General features: G+C 32.8%; 2 protein-coding genes across 6 annotated transcripts in view; one reads left to right on the forward strand and one right to left on the reverse strand.

Annotated features, from left to right (window-relative positions):
* The window catches only part of LOC6040591 (bifunctional heparan sulfate N-deacetylase/N-sulfotransferase), a 366,151-nt gene that overhangs the window by 143,976 nt on the left and 196,556 nt on the right, over positions 1-25,619 (forward strand). Inside the window, exon 2 of one of the 5 annotated variants that reach the window (XM_038266170.1) lies at positions 426-504. The exons of the other annotated variants lie outside the window; for them this stretch is intronic. The gene's annotated coding sequence lies outside the window, so the exon portion shown is untranslated. The remainder of the gene's footprint in view (positions 1-425; positions 505-25,619) is intronic. 5 annotated transcript variants of the gene reach the window in all.
* On the reverse strand, positions 15,089-17,276 carry LOC6040587 (ovochymase-2). The gene is made up of 5 exons (XM_038261343.1): positions 16,595-17,276; positions 16,310-16,537; positions 16,083-16,248; positions 15,787-16,031; positions 15,089-15,733 (listed from the first exon to the last, which is right to left on the reverse strand). Exons 1-5 carry the CDS (start codon positions 17,274-17,276, stop codon positions 15,312-15,314), a joined length of 1,743 nt encoding a protein of 580 aa, XP_038117271.1. The 3' UTR covers positions 15,089-15,311.

Genomic DNA, 25,619 nt, shown 5'->3' on the forward strand with positions numbered 1-25,619 from the left:
GTGAATTTTCTTAAACTTTTGTCTGTGAAATCGTAACAGGATCAAGTTCAGATTACTATATTTATCGATTTGTCAGTTTGATTGGTTCTATTCTAGGTTTAGGTTATAGCTTGTAGATCATATGGATTACGTGAAATTTGTACTCTAGCGATTTAAGACATTTTTGATAACTTTTTTTTTTAAAAGAATCAAGTGTTTTTCGGTGTATCTTTAGCAAAGTTCTTCATCCATTAAATAAATGCATCGAATTCTGTTAATTTGATGCGATTCAAAAATGTGATCTTCTACAACAGAATATGCATTGCTCACCATCTTTTTTTGGTGATCAGAAAACAAATGATTTGTATTACACTTTGTATCACAAAAACGATTTTGACTAATTTTACCGTTTTTTCTCTTTTACTTTTTTTCTTTTGTTTTCGTAGACCAAAGTGCCAACGAAGTGTTTGTGGACAATTAAGACTACGGTCCAGACTCGATTATTCGAAGTTCGATTATCCAAAGGTTTGTATGGGACTTCGGATTATCAAATAACATACATAAATTATTTTTTTCCAGATTTTTTTGTTTCTTGGATTTCAAATCTCATTCAAGCTTTCGACTCAATTTCAGTCAAAATTTAATAGTTATTTGTCTAAAAAATACCAAATGCATTTTTCAATATTTCACAATCCACATATCGGATTTATTTTTGGCGTAGGACTACGTCTTATTCGAAGGTACTGGGGTGCCATACATAATTGGAATTAGTAATTTTATTCCATTAATTATTTTAAAGTATCTAGTTATTTCTTCAAAATTAAGATATGGAAAACCCAATGTCCACACATCAAAATTTACGTAGGCCTACGCCATTCCGGTTATGTCTGTGACATAACTACTTTGACTTTTTTTTATCACTTTTGAGTAGTTTTGGGGTCATTCTTAAGTTTTATAATTAAAAAATAAGACAGAACGTTACCTAATTCACCGTAGAGTGGTTGATGCCTTCCTCACAATAACAGATAGTTTTGGTTTTGGTATAATAAAAAAATTCAATCTACAAATGATAGGGTCAGCAAATTTACAATGTTTAAAATGCATATAGTATCCTTTCCCCGAAGGAGCAACAGGGCGAACGGAAGCTGTACAGCGAGTTCGATCTGTGGGCCATTTATCGAGAATATAGAGTTCGCTTGTGGCAGTGCAAGACACCCGAGGAACAGATTGATGTGATTGCACACTTTTTTACACATGGCGCGGGAAAATGATCATTTTTTTTATTATTTTTTCTATTATCGTTCCTCATTCCTAACCTGGTCGAAGCACCTAAAAAGACATAATAAAAATAAGTTATGAAAAAACATATATATCTACAGTATCCTTTGACAGGCTTTTTAATTCTCCAACAATGGGTCACATTATCGACCCGGTCTCCATTTTCATCGAAATATCTGAGATCTGCCTTCCAAAAAGTGTATGTATAACACATAAGTGCTCATAACTTTTAATAGGGTTATCTGTTCTTTGATCATTTGATATTACTTTCAATTATCTAACTACGACGGGTCGCATGATGGACCCGGACACTTGCCGGACACCATTTTCATCGAAATATCTGAGATCCGGACTCCAAAAAGTGTACAAATAACACGTTTGAGTGTACATTATAACTTTTAATAGCGTAATTAGATCTTCGATTTTCCTTGGAAAGGTCTTTTAAATACCTTTCTAAAAATGTATAACATGACGGGTTTTCTTGAAAAAAAAAAGCAAAACTTTTGAAGTACTTTACTGAACTTCATAATTTTTAATAGGGACTTATGGAACCCCAAGACGGATCGAATGAGACCAAAACGATTAAAATCGGTTCATCCAATGCTGAGATAATTGAGTGACAATTTTTCGGTGCACATATCTACATCCAAACACACAGACATGTGTTAAGTTTTTGATTCTGAGTCGATATGTATACGTGAAGGTGAGTCTAAGAGCTCTTTTAAAAAGTTCAGTTTTCGAGTGATTTTATAGCATTTACATTCAATAATGCACGAAGAAAACGTTATTAAATTTATTCTTTTTTATTTTATTTTATTTTATTTTATTTATTTTTTTGGTTTTTGTGGACAAAGATTAAGGAGAGTGGGGAGGATTATCTCTAATTGAATTTTTTTTTTTTATTTGAAAATTAATGACCATCCTTGTCTGTCACTGTAAAACATATTTTACAGTGCGGATGTGAAATTTCTCTACCATTTTCTTTTTTCTTTGTTGACCTTTCAATTTCTATTTGATACCTAATTTAATTTTTCTATCAACTGTATCTTGTTATCTCCTTTCCAATTTTCAATGTAAAAATAACTTTTGCAATGCATTTTTTAATCTGAGTTACCAAAACCAAACTACCTAATATTTGAAGAGAACCAAATAAAACGACTGCAATTTGCTTAAAACATCTTAATAATCTGATGTCTTTTTTATGTTAACAAATTAGTTGTTGGTTAGGGAAGGAAAATGAAAAATATAATTTTCAAGCACTTGGAATATAAAAAAATTGGATCCACTCTTCATAGTTCGTCGTGCCCTACAATATTTTTTCAAAGTGTGCAGTACACAGTGCACAGGCAAAAGTTATAGCCAGAAATAATTTTAAAACGTGTTTTATAATAGTAGTGTACGCAATCAACTTAAACTCTTCACATAATATCGTTAAAAAAAAAGAATCACAATTTCCATCCTACAAATTGTGCTTCCATTTCCCAGCAACTTGTATCCGGGTGAAATAAACTATCCCCCAACAAAATACCCGCAAGTCGGGCCACTTTATACCAGAGGGCTTAGTCGTCCTTGCTGGGGGACCAAAAAAAAACTTTCCCCTCCAGGATAAAAAGCGCCGCCCCCTTTCGCTCCAACAACCAGCCCGCGCGCGCAACAACTCGTTTGCCACTCGAATTAGAATGCGAAAATTGCGACCATTTTTCAGCCATATTTATAGCAGGCAAAAGCCCCGGCAAGTGGCCGAGTCGTCGCATATTTCAAAATTCTGGCGAGGCCACTTCTGGGCCCGGTTGCCACACATAAGAAGATTATGCACCACCCTGCTGCTGCTGCTGTGAGGGAAGGGGAGGAATATTTGCCTTTCGATTTTCCAACATCACCAGCAGCAGCAGCAGGGAGAGGTCCGGAAGTTTATGGAGTGGAAAACCCCGGGACCTCGGGTTGGTATAAAAGCTGCTGCCAGCCGGCCGCCGGGGCTGCGTTTTTCGGATGCGAGAGAGGATGCCATTTTTGCGATACACTTTTTAATAGAGAATATAAAACAGGATTTGCTTGTCTATGAAATGCAGTTTCGGTTGGTTGGTTCTGTTTGGAGGATTTTTTTTTCACCATGTTGGCAGCTTCCGGGGAAAGCATTTCCTGCAAGGGTGGTGGTCACTGTTGGGGAGGAAATTGTGGATTTTAACGACAATTTTTTTTTTTGTGGTGTTGATTTATGGTATTGCGAGATCGATATTAGCATATCAAGAAAATATGAAACGCGAGGGGTTTACATGATTACTTTACCCGCAATCCATATTTTGTTACTTTGGGCCAGTTCTGAGAAAAGATTCAAATTCAGCAACAACATTACATGACAAATTTATGGTTGGATATTTTTTTCATTTCGCTAGGGTGGTACCGTACATGTTTTCATTCATAATTAGACATTTTTTTTTTCTTCACAACTTATTTTTATTAGGTCCTTTTAGGTGCTGCGACCAGGTTAGGACCGAGGATCAAAAGTACAACAAAAAATAAATAATAATAATAAAAAAAACCGTAACTGAATAATTAGACATTTTCATTAACAAAAATTTAGGCTCATGGAAAAAATGGTAATCGCTACTTTCAAAAGTGTATTATAGAAAATTTATTCTGCTTTTTGATGAATCAAAGAGCAAAACGTTTTAGCAAGAAATTGCTGAGAAATCTTTTTTTCAGTTTTATAGCTTAAAATTTCTTTAAAAAATATTTATTGGAATTTTTTCAATAGAATTCTTGGAAACTGGTCTAATAATGTGTTTTATTTGTCAATTACTTATCAAAAGGTACAAAATGAAATAAGAATCAATTTGGTAGATGTTACAATAGGCGAAACATTTGGAAAATTTAATTTTATCTGTGTGTTTAAATATTTGAAATGAAAAAAATATTCTAAAATTATTATTTGATTTTGGAAAATAAATTGAAAGTTGGCTATGACTATTTTTTGATCTGTTGAAAGATCAAAGATTTTTGTTTTATGGCAGTTATCAATTTTCTTCACAATCATGTTGCGATATTCACTGTAGACTTTTTATCGGCAAAATTTGAATTATTCTTCTTGTCTCTTAACACTAATATATAAGTGCGTTGAGCATGAGCATAAGGCTACTTTTTTCCGCATTGCGGTCCCAAAACCGTTTCAAATATTTTTCAAAGTTTATGTCGCCCCTCCTTTGAATATTTGCTTTGAACACCAGAAGACATTTTTTTAAATACATCAAAATTACAGTGGAAACAAGCGTGCAATCTTTTTATTTGTTGATATTTTTTAACAGTATTTTTTTATAGAATTTCTAACAATTTAAATGAACAATATGTCGTTTTGATTTTTTTTTCTTGAAAAGTTAGAGTTTTGTTATTGATTAGAATGTTTAAAACTATAAAAATAAGTGATATTTCTATGTATGTTATTCACTTGTTATTTGTTATTTTATTATTTGTTTTTCTTACTTTGAAATATTAAAAAAAAACGATTCAAGAAAGCTGTAATTCATGATCGATGTTCTGATAAGTCGATAATATAAATAGGCTGAGAAAGAGTATTTTCCCCTATGAGTATTCCCCTATAATTCTCTACCAAAACCGTAAATGGATTTTATTTGTATTTTTTTATTTGGCTCAAACTTTGTGGGGGCCTTCCCTATGACCAAATAAGCTATTTTGTGTCATTGGTTCACCCATACAAGTCTCCATACAATGTTGGCTGCTGTCCATACAAAAATGGTATGTAAATATTCAAACAGCTGTAACTTTTGAGTGAATTTTCTAATCAATTTGGTGTCTTCGGCAAAGTTGTAGGTATTGTTGAGGACTTTTGAGAAAAAAATAGGTACACGGAAAAAAAATTGCAGATTTTTTTATCAACCTTTTTTTCACTAAAACTCATTTTCCCAAAATACGTATTTTTTTATTTTTGTCATTTTTTGATATGTTTTAGGGGACAAAAATCCGCAACTTTTGAGCCATAGAGAAACATGGTCAAAAAATCTGCCGCAGTTATGCATTTTTGAAAAAAATAGCGATTTTTGGAAAAAAAACGAAGTTTCATGCAAAAACATGTTTGACATTGTATTTTAATGCAAAATTGAATTTGCAATCGAAAAGTACCTGACAGATTTTTTGATAAAGGGCTCCGTTTTCAAGATATAGCCACCGAAAGTTTGATTTTAGCGAAATATTTGCAGTTTTTCAATTTTTAAAAATAGTGACCATGAGTGACCATTTCTATAAATATTTTTTTTGAAAAGTTTAAAAAAATTGCTATAAAATTGTCTAAGAGACATTCAAGATTGGACCTCGGGTTGCTGAGATAGAGCCGATTTAAGAAAAAGAAACACGAAAATTTATGTTTTCTTAATCTCACCAAAACAACCCACCATTTTCTAATGACCATATCTCAGCAAATAATGGTCCGATTTTTAATGTTAACTCATGAAATATTCGTGAAATTTTCCGATCTTTTCGAAAAAAAATATTTTGAAGATTTTTAAATCAAGACTAGCATTTTAAATGGGCGTAATTTTCAATACTTGGCCCTTTTAAAATGTTAGTCTTGATTTAAAAGTTTTCAAAATATTTTTTTCGAAGAGATCGGAAATTTTCACGAATGTTTCATGCATTAACATTGAAAATCGGACTTTTAGTTGCTGAGATATCGTCATTAGAAAATGGTGGGTTATTTTGGTGAGACTTAGAAAACTCCAATTTTCGTGTTTCTTTTTCTTAAAGCGGCTCTATCACAGCAACCCAAGGTCCAATCTTCAATGTCTCTTAGACAATTGTATAGCAAATTTTCTGAACTTTTCAAAGAAATATTTTTAGAAATGGTCACTCATGGTCACTATTTTTAAAAATTGAAAAATTGCAAATATTTCGCTAAAATCAAACTTTCGGTGGCTATATCTTGAAAACGGAGCCCTTTATCATAAAATCTGTACAGTAGTTTTCGATTGCAAATTCAATTTTGCAAATCACTATTTTTTCAAAAAATCATAACTCGGCTGCAGATTTTTTGACCATGTTTCTCTATGGCTCAAAAGTTGCGGATTTTTGTCCCCTAAAACATATCAAAAAATCTCGAAAATCAAAAAATACGTATTTTGGGAAATTGAGTTTTAGTGCTAAAAAAGTTGAGAAAAAAATATGCAAATTTTTTTTCCGTGTACCTATTTTTTCTCAAAAGTCTTCAACAATACCAGGGTTGTTACGGACGGCGCGGATCGCGCGGATGGCGCGGATGGCGCGTATCGCGCGGATCTGGCGCGGATTTGCTGGCTAATTTTGCTCAGGCGCGGATTTCGCGCGGATAGCAATTTTGATAAACAAAATAATTGAAAACGATAGAAATTCTTTCACATTACAAAGGAAAATATTATTAGGAATTAAATGAATTCAATCTTTTTCGTTAAGTGCGAAAATATCAATTTCTAAGAAGTTGTAAATGAAGAAAATTTTCTTCTAAAATTTATTGATTGCTTTTTTCTTAATACGAAACTTTGAAATAATCTTCAAGGAGCGATTTTTTAATGTATTGAAATTTGTTATATAAATTTAACATAACATTAGAACTCATTATTATTAAAACATCTGCTTAACAATTCAAAAAAATACCAATTTTTTTAAAATCAAAATAACAAAATTCGAAAAATTACAGAATTTTAAAAATTTGAAGCTATGAAACTTTTTAGATTCTCTATGTTTTTTCAATATAAAAAATGTTTTTTTTTTTTAATTTTTGGTTTATTGAAAAAAATAAAAATTCTGTTGCCACTCTGATTCAGGTAGAATTGATTCTATTCCCAATTATCACAACATGACGAAATCCACTTAGAAATCTGCTAAAATCTCCGTCTAAAAGCAAAATGTAATGTTAAAATTAAAAAAAAAGAAATCTGGAATTCAACTATTTGAAACTTCAGAATTTACAAGTTCAAATCATAAAAAAAGAATTCATAATTTGAACTTGTCAAAACATACAGACTCAAAAAACTTAAAAGTACGAATTATTCAATTGAAAAATTACGAAAATATTACAATTGATTGTTTGGTTAATTTTTAATGTTTTAAGAAGAAATTATTGAATTATTAAATTTTTAAATGATTAAATTATTGAATTATTAAATTTTTAAATTATTAAATTATTGTTAAACTATTTAATTATTAAACTATTAAATTATTAAATTATTAAATTAGTAAATTATTAAATTATTAAATTATTAAATTATTAAATTATTAAATTATTAAATTATTAAATTATTAAATTATTAAATTATTAAATTATTAAATTATTTAATTATTTAATTATTAAATTATTAAATTATTAAATGATTGAATTATTAAATTATTAAATTATTAAATTATTAAATTATTAAATTATTAAATTATTAAATTATTAAATTATTAAATTATTAAATTATTAAATTATTAAATTATTAAATTATTAAATTATTAAATTATTAAATTATTAAATTATTAAATTATTAAATTATTAAATTATTAAATTATTAAATTATTAAATTATTAAATTATTAAATTATTAAATTATTAAATTATTAAATTATTAAATTATTAAATTATTAAATTATTAAATTATTAAATTATTAAATTATTAAATTATTAAATTATTAAATTATTAAATTATTAAATTATTAAATTATTAAATTATTAAATTATTAAATTATTAAATTATTAAATTATTAAATTATTAAATTATTAAATTATTAAATTATCAAATTATTAAATTATTAAATTATTAAATTAATAAATTATTAAATTATTAAATTATTAAATTATTAAATTATTAAATTATTAAATTATTAAATTATTAAATTATTAAATTATTAAATTATTAAATTATCAAATTATTAAATTATTAAATTATTAAATTATTAAATTATTAAATTATTAAATTATTAAATTATTAAATTATTAAATTTTTAAATTATTAAATTATTAAATTATTAAATTATTAAATTATTAAATTATTAAATTTTTAAATTTTTAAATTTTTAAATTTTTAAATTATTTAATTATTAAATTATTAATTTATTAAATTATTAAATTATTAAATTATTAAATTATTAAATTATTAAATTATTAAATTATTAAATTATTAAATTATTAAATTATTAAATTATTAAATTATTAAATTATTAAATTATTAAATTATTAAATTATTATATTATTGAATTATTAAATTATTAAATTATTAAATTATTAAATTATTGAATTATTTAATTATTAAATTATTAAATTATTAAATTATTAAATTATTAAATTATTAAATTATTAAATTATTAAATTATTAAATTATTAAATTATTAAATTATTAAATTATTAAATTATTAAATTATTAAATTATTAAATTATTAAATTTCTAAAGTACTAAATTATTAAATTTTTAAATTATTTAATCTGGTGTTTTTTTGAAAAGTTCAATAAACCAAATTTCCAGTTTTTGCTTTTGGGTGTTTTAGAACCGCCTTGAGTCAGGGTATTGAAAAACACCCAGAAAACAAAAACTGAAAATTTGGTTTACTGGTCCTTTAAAAAAACTGCAGAAATTATTATTTTTGCCATTTTCTTAGTTCGGATAATTTTCGGAGTCATATTTTAGTTTAGAAAAATTTAGAGAAGAAAATAATAGAAATTTCGTGGTTCGATTTTCCAGAGTTAAGTTTTGGCGAGAATTATCAAGTATTAAATCCCTAGATTTTATAATTTGGTGATTTATTTTATGGCTTTAATTTTTTTTTCTGAATTTGTTTTAAAGCAACGATATTTAAAGTGTTGCAAAAAATGCTAATATTGTTTCAGAAATGGCAATAAAGGTTCCATTTGGTACAGGTGGGATATGAATCCACAACTGATCAACGGTACTGATCCAAATGCCTTCTGTATTATTCTTTTTTCGTTTAAAATTTCATTCATTATGTTACTCTCTTCTATGTTTGTCGCAATTTTTTTTATATGGCGCGGATTTCGCGCGGATTGGGTTTTGGGGTCGGCGCGGATCTGGCGCGGATTTTTTTTCGACTTTTCCGTAACAACCCTGCAATACCTACAACTTTGCCGAAGACACCAAATTAATCAGAAAATTCACTCAAAAGTTAAAGCTGTTTGAATATTTACATACCATTTTTGTATGGACAGCAGCCAAAATTGTATGGAGACTTGTATGGCTGAACCAATGACGCAAAATAGCTTACTTGGTCATAGGGAAGGTCTTCACAAAGTTTAAGTCAAATAAAAAAATACAAAAAATTAAAATGGTCGAAATCGGCCGATTTCGTAGAGAGTTGCTCCTATCAGCTTTGAGATTGGCTCCAAATCATACATTTAAACCTATGTTTCTTGTTATTAACTAAATGCATGCTTTTTTTTGGTCAGAAGGGTCAAATTAATTCACCTTTCTGCATTTTTTTTAAGCCTTTATATGTGACCCATATACGACCAAAAAAATAAAAATTTCCGAAACTAGCCTATAATATTCGTTTGCCCATTAGAAAAATTTCCCATAATTAACCCAAAAACTTTTTTTAAATTCAGGTCAGATGATTCAAGAAAACACTAAACATTGAAAAAATGCCTTCCTGCAAGAATTTTATATTTGAGCAATCAAATATTAAAAAAAAAAATAACTTTTGAGTGAAATTTCTAATCAATTTGGTGTCTTCGGCAAAGTTGTGGATATTGTTGAGGACTTTTGAAAAAAGGTACACGGAAAAACATGCTGATTTCCAATTTTTTTTTTTTTTTTTTGCACAAAAACTTTATTTACCAAAATAGTTTTTTTTGTTTGAGCCATAGAGAAATATGGTCCAAAAATCTGACACGCTCAATTTTTTTGACTTGATTTTTCTATGTAAAATTGAATTTGCAATCGAAAAGTAATGTACAGATTTTTTGATATATGGCCCCGTTTTCAAGATATAACCACCGAATGTTAAATTCAGCGAAATATTTGCAGTTGTTCGGTTTAAAAAAAAACAGTGACCATGAGTGACCATTTCTATTTTTTTTTTTATATTTCCGATATCAATATTTTGAAATTTTTTAAATCAACACTAGCATTCCAAATGGGCGTTTTATTGACAGTTTGTTCCTTTTGAAACGTTAGTCTTGATGTTTTTACACAGAAAATCGGACCAAAAGTTGTTCTGATATCGACATTAGAAAATGGTGGGTTGATTAGGAGATACTTAGAAAACTTAAATTATCCTTTTTTTTGTTTTTTAAGTAAAAAGCCGGAACCAAAAGTCCAATCTTCAATGTCTTTTAGACAATTTATGGTCACTATTTTTCAAATTCGAAAAACTGCAAATATTTCGCTGAAATTAAACATTCGGTGGTTATATCTTGAAAACGGGGCCCTTTATCAAAAAATCTGTACAGTACTTTTCGATTGCAAATTCAATTTAACATAGAAAAATCAAGGCAACCAAATATTGGAATGATATTGCTTTTTTCCCAAAAATTACTATTTTTTCAAAAATGTATAACCCGATGGCAGAGTTTTTTTTTTCTTCTAAAACATATCAAAAAATCTTGTAAATCAAAAAATACGTTTTTTGGGAAATTTTAACTTGTAAAAAAAAATTGAAAAATTGGCAATGTTTCGTGTACCTACCATAAAGTTTGCGTCAAATAAAAAATACAACTAAAATCCATTTCCGGTTTTGGTAGAGAATTGCTCCTTTTGCCCAATAACTTGCCCGAGAATACCACCTCCCTTCTTTCTTCCCCACAACCACTTTGCAATTTCCCCGCAACTATTGCGAATTCTCAAAAGAATCGCAGCCGTGGGTTTGCAATAAGCACCCTCCCGCGTGGGTGCGCCACCACGTGGTCCCGCTTTTTCACACGTGCCACCAGCACAAATTGCTTGCAAATTAATCGCTCCACCGGTTAAAATGCATTTTCTATTTGATTGCAAACGCACACACACACACACACGGCGCACGCCCCGTTTGAAATTTTCCATTTTCTAATGAAACGTTTTTCCACGAAAAGAGGTTTGAGGGAGGGGAGAGGTGCAAAAATTACGTAATTATACGTGATGTTTTCCACCCCTAACGCGCAAATTGTTCATCGTGCGTCAAACATTATGTCGCGTTTGGAGCCCGACGCGCTGCTGCCGCACTAAATATTGTGCGTTATTTTAATTGGAAATGCTGAAATGCAATGAATTTGACGGATGGGTAATCATTTTTTTTCCGCCCCGTTGCCGCGGCAAGAAAGGACTCGAGTGTGGTGCATTTGTGGGAATGTTTGGCGCGTGGAAGAAATTAGTTAATTTGGAAAGTTTCAATTATTTTGTCATTTTTAGATTTTAGTAATCTCTTTAGTGAACAGATTTTTTTCTTCTATTTTTTGAATGATTAAAATAAGTCCAAAAAGATTCCTCGTCAGCGTTTGACCCCATTTGACGAGTCGCCCCGGACGCAGATTCAGCCGTGCATAATTTATGCTCCGTTTTTCGAGCATGATCCTTTGACCTCACCCCCTCAAACAGCCCCTTCAATCATTAATGAGTGGTCAATATGCGTGCCAACTCGGTCGCGAGTGCGAAATGTGTTTGCCGTTTGTGGTTCCGCGAGGCGTGTTAAAAATCGCTCCAAATAACCGTGATGGTTCATATTTCACATTTAAATGGATTAATTTTCCTGCGGTCATGGCCGGACCCCCGCTCCAGGGAAGAGGTGCGACCGGTTTTCGGGGCTGCCATTTTTTTCATCCACAATGGGTGGTTTTGCGGTCCGATTGGATATGTGAAAAATGCGTTTTTTCCCTTGAAATTAGCCCTCAAGCTGTAATTGATGAGCGTGTTTTATTTATTTGAAGCCAATGAAAAATTGTGCAATTTGGTGTTTTCCACTAATTGAAACAATAAAGCGAAACGTTAATCAATTTCGGTGAAACATGATCCATTGATGCTTGCAATTGTGTTTTGCTTTTGCAACGACTTTTATTTTTTAAATTTTTGATTACTGCACTACGGTTCAAATCACAGTTAAAATAAAATAATCATTGTTTTTGTTATATAGTTTACAATCGTTCATGCAATTATGAACCTTGACAAAGCCCGTTAAAATTGATGTTTTTTTCATTAAAAATAAATATCCTACTCATTGATTGATGCCTTCCACAAAAAAAACAATTCCAAAAGCTTCCAGTTTGTTTATAATTACGCCTGAATGCATGCCAAAAAAACCCCAAAAAGCTTTGTTCGTGTAGTTACCAAATACATCCGCAAGAGGTCGAAAGCCAATTGGGTAATTCTCCGCCAACTCACACAGCAGTTGCTACGATTTGCGTGAAACTTTGTCCCAGGGTTGCGGAATCGGAGTCGGAATCGGAGCCGGAGTCGGGACTTTTTGGGGACCTGGAGTTGGAGTCGGAGTCGTCAAAACTCTAATAGCTGGAGTCGGAGTCGGAGTCGGCTAAATTGTATGAGCTGGAGTCGGAGTCGGAGCCGGAGTCGTAAATTTCTGATAGACCCGGAGTTGGAGTTGTCAAAAAAATTAATATAATTTACGAACTTATTTATTGTTTAATATTTGTTGTAATTCAGGTGGATTCCCATTTTTTATATTTTTAATTTATTTATTGAATTGCGTGCACTGCGTTGACATTTTTTGTTTAATTTATTTTTTGGTTCAAGATATTTATCAGATACCATGATGTTTTCGAAGCATTTTTATTGCTTATCTATCAGTATTAAACTCACTATCAGTATTAAACAAAAATAATTATGTTTTAAAAACATTATCAACTATTATATCAATCTTCTACTTGGAACGCAACATGCTCATTTTGTATGTAAATAAAAACAAATCAAAGTGTCTTGCTGAAAACATTTCAAGCTGACAAAAATATCGAAAATAAGTTGCAACTAATTTAGAATTACAGTTAAACCGGCGCTCTTATGCCTCGCATATGCAACTTTGCATATACGAGTCATTGAATTTATTAGAGAATTTATTTCTCTTCAAATCTCTTAAAGTGTTGATCCTTAAACAATATCTTTGAACATGTCTAATTTTTTTTAAATGCCTTAAATCGGGGTGATATAATTGATATAATTTAATTTATTTTTCAAATATTAGAATTTTCTCATGATTTGTACGTTTAAAGTGTGTACGTATGTTTAATGTCCATGTACGTCTTCTCAAATAAATTCAAAAAAGCTTTTAAAAATAGTTACCTTGAAAATTGTTTATTTCAAAACCAGGGTATCTTTGATAGTTACTGCACACCAATTTCTCATTACTGAATTCAGTTAAATTTACTGAAATCTGCACTACTGAAATTTTTAGTAAATGAAAACTTGCTGAAAAAATAACAATTGAAAACAAGTGTAGCTAGCATATTAACTTTAAAAAATGAATGTAAATTTAAAGTAGTTAAATAAAATGTTCCAATTTTTTAAACAACAAAATTCAAATTAGCTCAGAAAATTGTTGTGCTGAAAATGCGTTTTTTAAATATTTAAAATACAGATTAGGTGTCGGAGTCGGAGTCGGAGCAGGAGACAACAATTTGTGGAAAGCTGGAGCCGGAGTCGGAGTCAGCTTAACTCAGAAAGCTGGAGTCGGAGTCGCAGCCCTGCTTTGTCCTAAGGGGTAACTTTTGTCAATGATCACGAATCCGAGGTCCATTTTTTCATCGATAAAATCACTAAAAAAGTTTGAAAAACTCTGCCATTTTCCGTTACTTGACTGTAAATTTTTTTGGAACATGTAATTTTAAGGGAAATTTTATGGTTTTTTTGGATTTACATTAACCCATAAGGGTCTTTTTTTTCATTTAGAACAAAATTTTTCATTTCAAAATTTCATGTATTTTTCAAACTTTGCAGGGATATCAAAATGTTCTACAAAGAGCAGACAATTACAAAAATTTTGATATATATAAACACCCAAGTAACATTTTTTTCCAGGAGTTCTACAAGAGCTCTTCAAGATAGCTGCAGCATAGCAGTTTGGACCGCGGTAGGATAAAACTCTCTTCAAGTACTCTTCCAAACTCCTGAAGAAGTTTTGAAGAGAATTTTATCCTACCGCGGTCCAAACTGCTATGCTGTAGATATCTTGAAGAGCTCTTGTAGAACTCCTGGAAAAAAATGTTACTTGGGCATAAGGGGTTTGCTTTTAAGAATCACGGGTTATCGCGATTTTACGAAAATAACGTCGGAAATAATGGACGTCGAAACAAAGAGAAACGCAAAAAGTAACTTTTTCAAAACTTTTTTTTTGTAAAATCGCGAGAACTCGTGATGTTTTAAGCAAACCCCTTATGTCTATATATCAAAATTTTTGTAATTGCTCTACAACTTTGTAGAACATCGTTACACTCTAAAAATAACCCTGCAAAGTTAGAAACAATACGAAATTTTAAAATAATTTTTTTTGTTCTAAATGAAAAAATTACCCTTATAATGTTGATTCGAAAAGTACGTTTTCTCTTAAAATGACATGTTTCAAAAAAATTTACAGTCGAGTAACGGAAAATGGCAAAGTTTTTAAAACTTTATTAGTATTTTTTTTCGATGAAAAATACGTTTTTTCGGAATTCTGAGTACGCCATCAAATTAGGCGTCTTTTTTTACATAAAAGTCCCTTTGACACCAAATTTCTATCTCATCACCATTTCAGGCTGCAAATTATTGAAAAACACCTCATTTTTCGCATGTTCAAAAATGGATGGAGTCGTACCGCCACTCCGTCACGAGATATCAAAAAACGGACCTCGGATGCGTGATCAGGGACAAAAGGGATCGGGGCAACTTTTCCCGATTTCGTGTGAGTTGGTAGAGAATTACCTAATCGTTAACGGTTTCAATATCCAACAAAACCGTTTGTTTGTATAACTATTGAAAAACTAACGGAAAATTTACAATTTTCAACACCTAGATATTGGACCCGAATCTGGATCGAATGGAACAAATCCGGCCAAAATTCGTTCAGTAATAGCCGAGAAAATCAAATGCAAATTTGTATCCACAAACTTCATTGTTGATCCCCAACTTAATCCTCATAATCGTAATCCTCATCCATCGGCGCCACCCCACTGTCGTCCTCCGGGTCCAACTCGGTCGGAACCGTTTCGTTGCCCCAAACCTGTTGCTCGATCCAGTCCAGGTACGCCGTCACCCGCGAGTACACGTTCGTGAAGCGAACAGTCCGCTGCGACCCGCTCTTATCGTGCGGTATCAAAACGTTCGTCACCCCAATCTGCGTAAACATACAGCTGCGCGTGTTGACCGTCTGCAATGGCCCACCAACGATGCCGCTCCAGAAGAAGGTGCTGCCCTCGTACCGATCGGTGGCGCACAGCTCCATACTGCTGATGGCGTACTTACGGTGGGTTTGCCTAACCGTTGCGTTGCACTGCTCGTTGGAAATGACCCAGTTGTCGACACTTTCGTAAAAGTTGTAGTCAACGGCAGCTGGAGGAAGGATTACGTTAGCATTTTGATTACGGGGTATTCCGGGGTCTTACATTTTCCACTGTACCCATTCAGAAGCAGTGTATCGTACAGATTCTCGGTAGCCGGGTTGGCTAGGCAAGCCGGAAACATTCCCTTCGTAAATGTCAAAGCAGAGCTCAGTTCCAGCAGCAGCACCTGGTGACGGAGTGTTTCCGGATCGTAACCCGGGTGAGGAATCTCCCGGACGATCTTCTTATCTGGTTGATTGCCAACGCGCACCCACAGATCGTCCCTGTCGACTTCCGATATGTAAATGCTGGACACGCCTTTGTTAGTTACGTTACAACAATTGTAGAAACCGACTTACTCGAGCAAGCTTGGAGCCTTTGTCAGAACGAACTTCTCACTGATAATACTTCCACTGGCGATGTGACGCTGGGTTCGGTCAACGATAGCCACCGTATGAGGAGATCGCGAATTGTAGCATACACCGTTCTGACGTTTGCGAGCAAATTTGCCGTACTCTCGACACTCTTAAATAAAAATCTCTTTCTCAAGCATCAGTTCAAACTCTCTGATCACCTCAAAACTTACTAAATTCACTGATCCGCCTGGGAAAAACTTCCGATGTTCCGTCCCTTCCGGTTCTCCGCTTGATCCACTCGTAGAAGAACGCTACGTTTGTAAACACCACGTACCTCCCAACGTCACAGCTACCTCTTTCGTTCTTACCGGAAAATGACGTAATCCCGCGTAGCTCCCAACGATCACCTTCGAGAATGTACACACCACCGCCGCTATCGCCTCGACACACGCTGGTGCCTGCAAGCAAAACAAACAAAAAAACAGTTTGCGACAACACAATGCTCCCAGACGCACCGTTCCGATCGCTTGCACAGAAAACTGCTGCCGAAGCGAATCGACCGTACAACTCCGGATCACTGTGGACGCACTCCGTGATGTTCACGATCGCCATCGACGCGGTCTTCAACTCCTTGGAAAGCGCCAAACTTTCCGTCTCTCCAAACCCAGCCACCCAACCACGCCTCCCTGCCAGATCTTCACCCCGGGACCGTTGGATACCTTCGGTGCAGATTGGGATCACCAACTCCGAGTATCGAACGGCACCGGCCAGCACCAGCAGCGCGATGTCGTTTCGATTCGTTACAAACTGTTCATGCACGTGAATCCTGCTGACATTCATGATCTGCGCCTGCCCATGGTACTCGTCCAGATGGTTCTTTCCCAGCTGGACCGAAACAAAGCTGGCGTCCAGAACCCGTTTGTTCTTCCCAATGACGCAGTGGGCCGATGTCAGTACGTGGTGCTGATCGATCAGCGTTCCGCCGCACTTGTAGTCCTCACCGTGATACAAGGCTGCGTGCCACGGCCATTGCCCAAGTTCGGCTGTACGACCCTCGTAGATCAACGGTACACCGAAACGCTTCCGGATACCGCAGCGGAATCGCGCGTTCTCGGTACTAAAGCTTCCGTCGTCCGCTAAGGCGAACTGGAACGCGTTGACACTCCACAGAATTACGCCGAGTACGCAGAGGTTCATCGCGCTCCAGCGTTAGAACGAAACTGACTTGGGTGAGGTTTCGGTGCTTATCAACACTGAACAAGACGAATTTAATTTTAGCTTGTTTGTGATAACTATGGTGTGAAATGGAACGTCCCAAAGTTTGAAAGTAATCTGACACAGGCCGTACAGTGCAGTGTTTTCGGCTTTCCATGTGGTACGAGCTTCTAGACCTAACTTCACGTATACATATCGACTCAGTTATGAGAATTTAAGTGTTATTTATACACTTTCTGGAGATTTGATCACAGATATTTCGATAAAAGCAATGTCCGGATTAGAGCGTCCAATTTCCCGGGGATACAAAGTTCCCGGGAAACGGGAATTTTTTAACAAATTTCCAAATTTTTAAGTTCATTTGGGCAATAAGTTGAGAAAGAAACAAACAAAGACATTTGAAATTTATCGAAAATTGTTCTGATCCTGGTCCTAATCAATATTCTGCATCAAAATTGTGTAAAATAGCATTTAATGATCAAAATAAGTGTGTAAATTAACGCCTGCAAAAAAAAACTCCAAGAAAATATGGGTCATTCCAGGTCAACTGGGTACACTTTTGTACTCGACCTTCACCGATTTGGACCAAACTTGGAGGGAACGTTTATCTCTCAATAGTTATCAGAAATCCCAAGTTTGGTTCTGATTGGACCAATCCTCTATTTTTGGCATCGCCCTATTTTTTTACGATTATCTAAATAACTTTTTTTTTCTTTTAATCATAACTTTGCAACTATTTGAGCAATAGACTTTCTACAGGTTGTATTTTATAGAAAATTGTCCAAGGAATTCGATAAAAATGAAAATTCAACCGTTACCAACCCAACCTTCTAAGATTATATTTTAAACGTTTTAAGCTTTCAAGTTCAGTTTTGACAAATTCCTTATAACTTATTTTTTTTTATATCGCCATTGAGCAATTCTCTACGAAATCGGTCTTTTTTCTTCAATTTTAATTTTTGTATTTTTTAATCCGACTGAAACTTTTTTGGTGCCTTCGGTATGCCCAAAGAAGCCATTTTGCATCATTAGTTTGTCCATATAATTTTCCATACAAATTTGGCAGCTGTCCATACAAAAATGATGTATGAAAATTCAAAAATCTGTATCTTTTGAAGGAATTTTTTGATCGATTTGGTGTCTTCGGCAAAGTTGTAGGTATGGATACGGACTACACTGGAAAAAAATAATACACGGTAAAAAAAATTTGGTGATTTTTTTATTTAACTATTTATCACTAAAACTTGATTTACAAAAAAACACTATTTTTAATTTTTTTTATTTTTTGATATGTTTTAGAGGACATAAAATGCCAACTTTTCAGAAATTTCAGGTTGTGCAAAAATCATTGACCGAGTTATGAATTTTTTAATCAATACTGATTTTTCAAAAATCGAAATTTTGGTCGTAAAATTTTCAACTTCATTTTTCGATGTAAAATCAAATTTGCAATCAAAAAGTACTTTAGTGAAATTTTGATAAAGTGCACCGTTTTCAAGTTATAGCCATATTTAAGTGACTTTTTGAAAATAGTCGCAGTTTTTATTTTTAAAATTAGTGCACATGTTTGCCCAGTTTTGAAAAAAATATTTTTGAAAAGCTGAGAAAATTCTCTATATTTTGCTTATTCGGACTTTGTTGATACGACCTTTAGTTGCTGAGATATTGCAATGCAAAGGTTTAAAAACAGGAAAATTGATGTTTTCTAAGTTTCACCCAAACAACCCACCATTTTCTATCGTCAATATCTCAGCAACTAATGGTCCGATTTTCAATGTTAATATATGAAACAATTGTGAAATTTTCCGATCTTTTCGAAAAAATATTTTCAAAATTTTCAAATCAAGACTAACATTTTAAAAGGGCGTAATATTGAATGTTTGGCCTTTTTGAAATGTTAGTCTTGATTTGAAAATTTTGAAAATATTTTTTTCGAAAAGATCGGAAAATTTCACAAATGTTTCATATATTAACATTGAAAATCGGACCATTAGTTGCTTAGATATTGACGATAGAAAATGGTGGGTTGTTTGGGTGAGACTTAGAAATCATCAATTTTCCTGTTTTTAAACCTTTGCATTGCAATATCTCAGCAACTAAAGGTCGTATCAACAAAGTCCGAATAAGCAAAATATAGAGAATTTTCTCAGCTTTTCAAAAATATTTTTTTCAAAACTGGGCAAACATGTGCACTAATTTTAAAAAATGAAAAACTGCGACTATTTTCAAAAAATTCACTTAAATATGGCTATAACTTGAAAACGGTGCACTTTATCACTAAAGTACTTTTTGATTGCAAATTTAATTTTACATCGAAAAATGAAGTTAAAAAATTTTTACGACCAAAATTTCGATTTTTTGAAAAAATCAGTATTGATTAAAAAATTCATAACTCGGTCAATGATTTTTTGCACAACCTGGAAATTTCTGAAAAGTTGGCATTTTATGTCCTCTAAAACATATCAAAAAATAAAAAAAATTAAAAAGTGTTTTTTTGTAAATCAAGTTTTAGTGACAAAAAGTTAAATAAAAAATCACCAAATTTTTTTTACCGTGTATTATTTTTTTCTAGAGTAGTTCGTATCCATACCTACAACTTTGCCGAAGACACCAAATCGATCAAAAAATTCCTTCAAAAGATACAGATTTTTGAATTTTCATACATCATTTTTGTATGGACAGCTGCCAAATTTGTATGGAAAATTATATGGACAAACTAATGATGCAAAATGGCTTCTTTGGGCATACCGAAGGCACCAAAAAAGTTTCAGCCGGATTAAAAAATACAAAAAAAATCGAATGACCGAAATCCTAGAGAACTGCTCCATTGTGTTCTCCGGACAATTTTACATGAAAATCAATGTAAACCTCGAACTAAAATGAACAATTAGCTAGATACAGCGATTTTACTGAAAAAAGTTTGATTTTGCGTGGCAATATCTCAGCAACTAAAGATCGTACCAACATAGTGCAAAAAAGCAAAATATAGAGAATTTTCATTGCTTTTCATAAAAAAAAATTCCAAAGGTGGGCAAACATGTGCCCACTTTAAAAAAAATATTTTTGAAAAGCTGAGAAAATTCTCTATATTTTGTTTTTTTTTTTTTTTTTTTGAACTTTGAAGATACGACCCTTAGCTGCTGAGATATTGCCATGCAAAGGTTTAAAAACAGGTAAATTGAAGTTTTCTAAGTCTCACCCCAACAACCCACCATTTTCTAACGTCGATATCTCAGCAACTAATGGTTCGATTTACAATATTAAAATTTGAAACATTCGTGAAATTTTCCAATCTTTTCAAAAAAAATTACAAAATTTTCAAATCAAGACTAACATTTTAAAAGGGCCAAATTTTCAATATTACGCCTTTTTGAAATGTTAGTTTTTATTTAAATTTTTTATAATATTTGTTTTATTGTAAATCGGACCATTCGTTGCTGAGATATCGACGTTAGAAAATGGTGAGTTGTTTGAGTGAGCCTTAGAAAACATCAATTTTCATGTTTTTAAACCTTTACATGGCAATATCTCAGCAACTAAGGGTCGAATCAACAAAGTTCAAAAAATCAAAATATACAGAATTTTCTCAGCTGTTCAAAAATATATTTATTTAAAGTGGGAAAACATGTGCACTAATTTAAAAAAAGGAAAAACTGTGACAATTTTCAAAAAAGTTACCAAAAATGCTTATAACTTGAAAACGGTGCACTTTATCAATATTTCACTTGAGTACTTTTTGATTGAAAATTTGATTTTACATCGAATTATGAAGTTGAAAAATTTTTGCGACCAATTTTTTGATTTTTTGAAAAAATCAGTATTGATTCAAAAATTCATAACTCGGTCAAAGATTTTTTGCACAACCTGGAAATTTCTGAAAAGTTGGCATTTTATGTTCCCTAAAACATATCAAAAATGAAAAAAAAATATTTTTTTTGCGAATCAAGTTTTAGCAACAAAAAGTGAAATTTAAAATCACGGAATTTTTTGTACCGTGTATCATTTATTTTTCAGTGTACTTTTTATCCATACCTAAGTTTGCCGAAGACACCAAATCGATCAAAAAATTCCTTCAAAAGAAGCAGATTTTTCAATTTTCATTTATCATTTTTGTATGAACAGCTGCCATATTTGTATGGAAAATTATATGGACAAACTAATGATACAAAATGGCTTCTTTGGTCATGCCGAAGGCACCAAAAAAGTTTCAGCCGGATAAAAAAATACAAGAATTAAAATTAATAAAAAGATCGATTTCGTAGAGAACTGCTCAACTGTAATTTCTCGTACACTTTTTAAATTATTTATCAATTTCTTCTTGCTAAGCCTTCTTTCAGACATTTTATGATATTTTTTTTAAATTTTCATCAAATTTGGCCGTAAAAACGTATCTAAAAACTTAATTTTGATTTTGGCGGAAATGGGTACCTTATTTTCAAAAAGATATAGCAACAATGTTTATTTAAATAACTAGCCATTATTTTAATAGTTTATTTTCATTTCATAATATCGTAATATTTGTTGCTTATAAAAATAAACAATATCTATTCCAGTTGTGAAAGCTTCAGAAACTTATATTATCTGAAATATTCCATGATATGAAATTTTAAGACGAACTGATAAGTTCAATAAGAACAGTACATTGAATTGAGCAACATAAAATTGAGATTTTTCATTAACTTTGTCTTGTAAATTCAAAAAAAAAATGTGCAAAAACGTTATCAAAATCTATTCTTCTCGCGTCCCAGACTACCATTCCAAAGGTGTGAGTTCGACATTTTTGTTTTTGTTCATTTCCAAATTAAACTTTCTGATACCAAATTTCAAGCGAACCGATCGGGATTTGAGCTATGTCACGGAGTCGGTTACCGTACATTGTTGCCACACGTCATACAATATTGATTCAACACACGTTGCATAATGTCATATTGTATAAACCTTTCAAGCTTCCAAAGTCGCCCGGGTTTACGGCAGCTACAGCACTCATAGCAATTATTTCCCATTAACATAAAGTGCTTCTTTTTTTTTGCAAATTGTCCCTGGTGTCTCACCTGGCAATAAAAATAATGCTGCATTACTCCAGGCGTATTTCCGTGACATCATTGTCCTTCTTTGAAACCAAATCCCATACTTCAACATTGTCACCGGTTCGTATCATCGTTAGCTCACAGATCAACACCGGGATGTGGCAGTCTTGTGGCTCATTTATTTTTCGTTTCTAATCACTGATTTTTTTTTTGTTTTTCAGTGTATCGAAAATAATTCCAGGGACAAATTTGACTTTTTAGTACCTGTCAGTTTTCATGATTGAAAAATTTCAAAAAATGGCACTTGTGATTTGAAACAACACCTCCAACTTCCCAAGCCGCCGTGTGATTTATCTCACTCCCCCACAATAAACTAAAAATGGAAAATGGACGCCATTGCGCGCACTGCTCCTGTTGCTTTACGAAAACAACAACAACAGAAGCACTTGTCCTTCCAGAGCAATTGCTAGTACGGTTGGATTGCGAAGTGCATTTAGAAGATTAAACTTTTGCGCTTGGTTGTGGAAGGCGCGCGCGCGTGGAGTATCATACAGGTACCGGAATGTGCCGGTGAAAAACAAAGCACTTTTCCCCGACGACGCTGAGACGTTTTCCCTCGATGACAGCACGACAAAGAAAATGCAAAAGTGTTTTTTGTTTGTGTTTTTTCCTGTGAGAGGTCGTTAAAGTGCTTTTCGAGTGAGGAAGGGTAATTTGGAAATTTTTAAAAATGATTTTTGATTGAAAATTAGTTTGAGTTTGTTAATTTTGGAAATTTAAGTAAGAAAAATCAATTCGAAAAAAGGATGATCAACAATTGGCGAAATCACCCCAACCAGATTGCGATGTCTTTTCTTTTGGGGAAGGTGCGTTTCTACGTGGAAGTAGATTATACCGTTTCCAAGGCTGCGTTTGCAGAATTAATTAAAAGTTGTCGTTGCGGCGTTTAATCTCGCAACAGCCTTCGGTTGTTGATTATTTCTTCAGTATAGAATTGATTTAAATTAAAACTCAACCGGAGCACGTTGCCATTTCTCGGATTCACTTGTTGCTGGAGTAGTGAAATTGTAGGAAACCGTAAACTATTCGATAACGAGTTTCAAGCTGTATTTTCTTGTAATTATTCAATCGAATTTAAATTTCTAACCTTCGTCAAGTTATAAAACAAAGTTTTTATTTGACAGCTCGAAATAGATTTGCGTACCCCTAAAAAATAAAAACTTCCAAGCGTGGCCTGATTTATTCATGGTGTTTAAAATTCACTTTAAACGCTACCTGCTTCGGGATGAAATCTCGCGCTCTGGTTTAGCACCTTTCGCCACCACCATCTTATCTTCTAATTTAGTATTAATTAAACGTTTCTCGCGGCGTGCTGCGGCTATAAAATGCCGATACGAAATGGACCGTCGATTGAATCTTGGAAACCAAGTTGAAACGGGCACATTTTATGCATTTTGTTGTGATTTTTGGTAAGATTTAAAAAATATTATGGTGACTTTTTAATTCGATTTCTTTTCATTTCATTATTGATTTTTTTATTCGGATTTTGTTCAACTCTGTTGCATTTTTTTCTTGGTTTGTATCTCTCTTCTAAACCTCTGTAAACCAATTTACAATTATATTTTTTGGCAGGAAATTCTTTAAAAATCGTCGATTTCAACTCAACCTTGTATCTTCTCATAACCTTGCCATCCCCAACTCGGTCAGAATTGATACTCATTCAATTTTTTATTTCGATTCTCCAACCATGGCCAGTGCCCACCATGTCCCCAGATCGCCCAGCTACGAAAAACCTATCAGTAACGAAATCGAAGAACAATATTTTGAATTCAATTTGCAATTTAAATGAAATCGTTTTATGGATGAGCCGCGCCCGGGCTCGTCGTGATTCATCCTGAAATGAGAGAAATGAATGAATGAAAAAAGTGCTACTAATTAATTGCTATTTTTCGCACCCCTGAATTGGATCCATTTTCGGTCCCCCTTTCTGACTGTGTTGTTCTTGTGTAAAACATTTTAATTAGCTTTAATGAGAATTTCGTCCGCACCTCGCCTGTGCTCCGGACGACGAAATATCGCCGCGAACGATTTGGAAAATTGGAGGCAAAAAATAAGGATTTGCAGCGTCAACAAAAAGCGTGCAGGAAAAACGGCCAATAACGACGACGATGGGGAGGAAAAAAGGAACAGGTTGTTTATCTTGAAATTGGCCTTAATAACCGCGGAGAGCAATCACGGAGGATTGTTGTTTTCGATAACATACACGGCGGTGTTGTCGGGTCCGGAACTGGCAAAATGGTTCTTCCTTGTTCAGCGATTGTTGATTGGGGGACGTTTGAAACAGAGTTGGACTAATGTTTTTTTTCTAAGAATAAATAAATTAAACTTTTTACCTTTTTAGCCATCACCGTATTTTTTTTTTGTCATGGCGCGAAACCTAAAAAGGGGTCTTTTTATGCCTAATGGCAAATTTTGTAACAGGCTAGGTTTTGGTGGATCGAGCCTGAATCGACCCTCCTAAATCGTATTATCGTAGTCCGTTTCCTGAAAGAAGAGTTTACTGACATCAAAATCAAAAATGTCGAGTTGTGTAATTTTCAAGATACTTCCACGATTTTTTTCAAGTGTATCAGCAGTAGTAGTTCTTGATAATATTATCTTAATTCTAATCCTTTTCGGATTCAAATCATAATTTGCTTTAATTTTATTGCTTCAAAAAGTCAACTGCTAGTTCAATGTTTTCCGAAGTTATCACTTTGTTTTTGTATTTTCAAAACACAAACTTTGGAACATATTTTCAAAGCCCTTATGAGCAATTCTCCTCAAAAATCGGAAATGGATTTTATTTGTGTTTTTTTATTTGCTTCAAACTTTGTGGGGCCTTCCCTGAGATCGATTTTTGCATCCCGAGCAGGGGTAAATAACACGGGAATACCAAATTTTGGTATTACTTGGGCAAATAACAGCGACCAAAATGTGCCCTTGGTTGCCCAGTAATAGATGGTAAAATACCATGAAATCATACCAAAATCTTGTATGTGTAAGGGCACAACAATACCAAACCATGTTATTCCAAGGGTAAAATAATACCTCAAAATAAAACCATTTAAATACCAAGTTGAGGTCTTCTGGATTTTTGAACATTGCTTGAATACCAAAACTTGGTATTGCCATGGATTTATTTTTAGGTATTCCCGCGCCCTTGGAAAATCATGTTTTGGTATTTCTGTGGTCTTTCACTTACATGATTTTGGTATGATTTCATGGTATTTTACCATCTATTACTGGGCAACCAAGA

The sequence above is a fragment of the Culex quinquefasciatus genome, chromosome 3 (genome assembly GCF_015732765.1).
Source record: "Culex quinquefasciatus strain JHB chromosome 3, VPISU_Cqui_1.0_pri_paternal, whole genome shotgun sequence".
NCBI classification, from domain to species: Eukaryota; Metazoa; Arthropoda; class Insecta; order Diptera; family Culicidae; genus Culex; species Culex quinquefasciatus.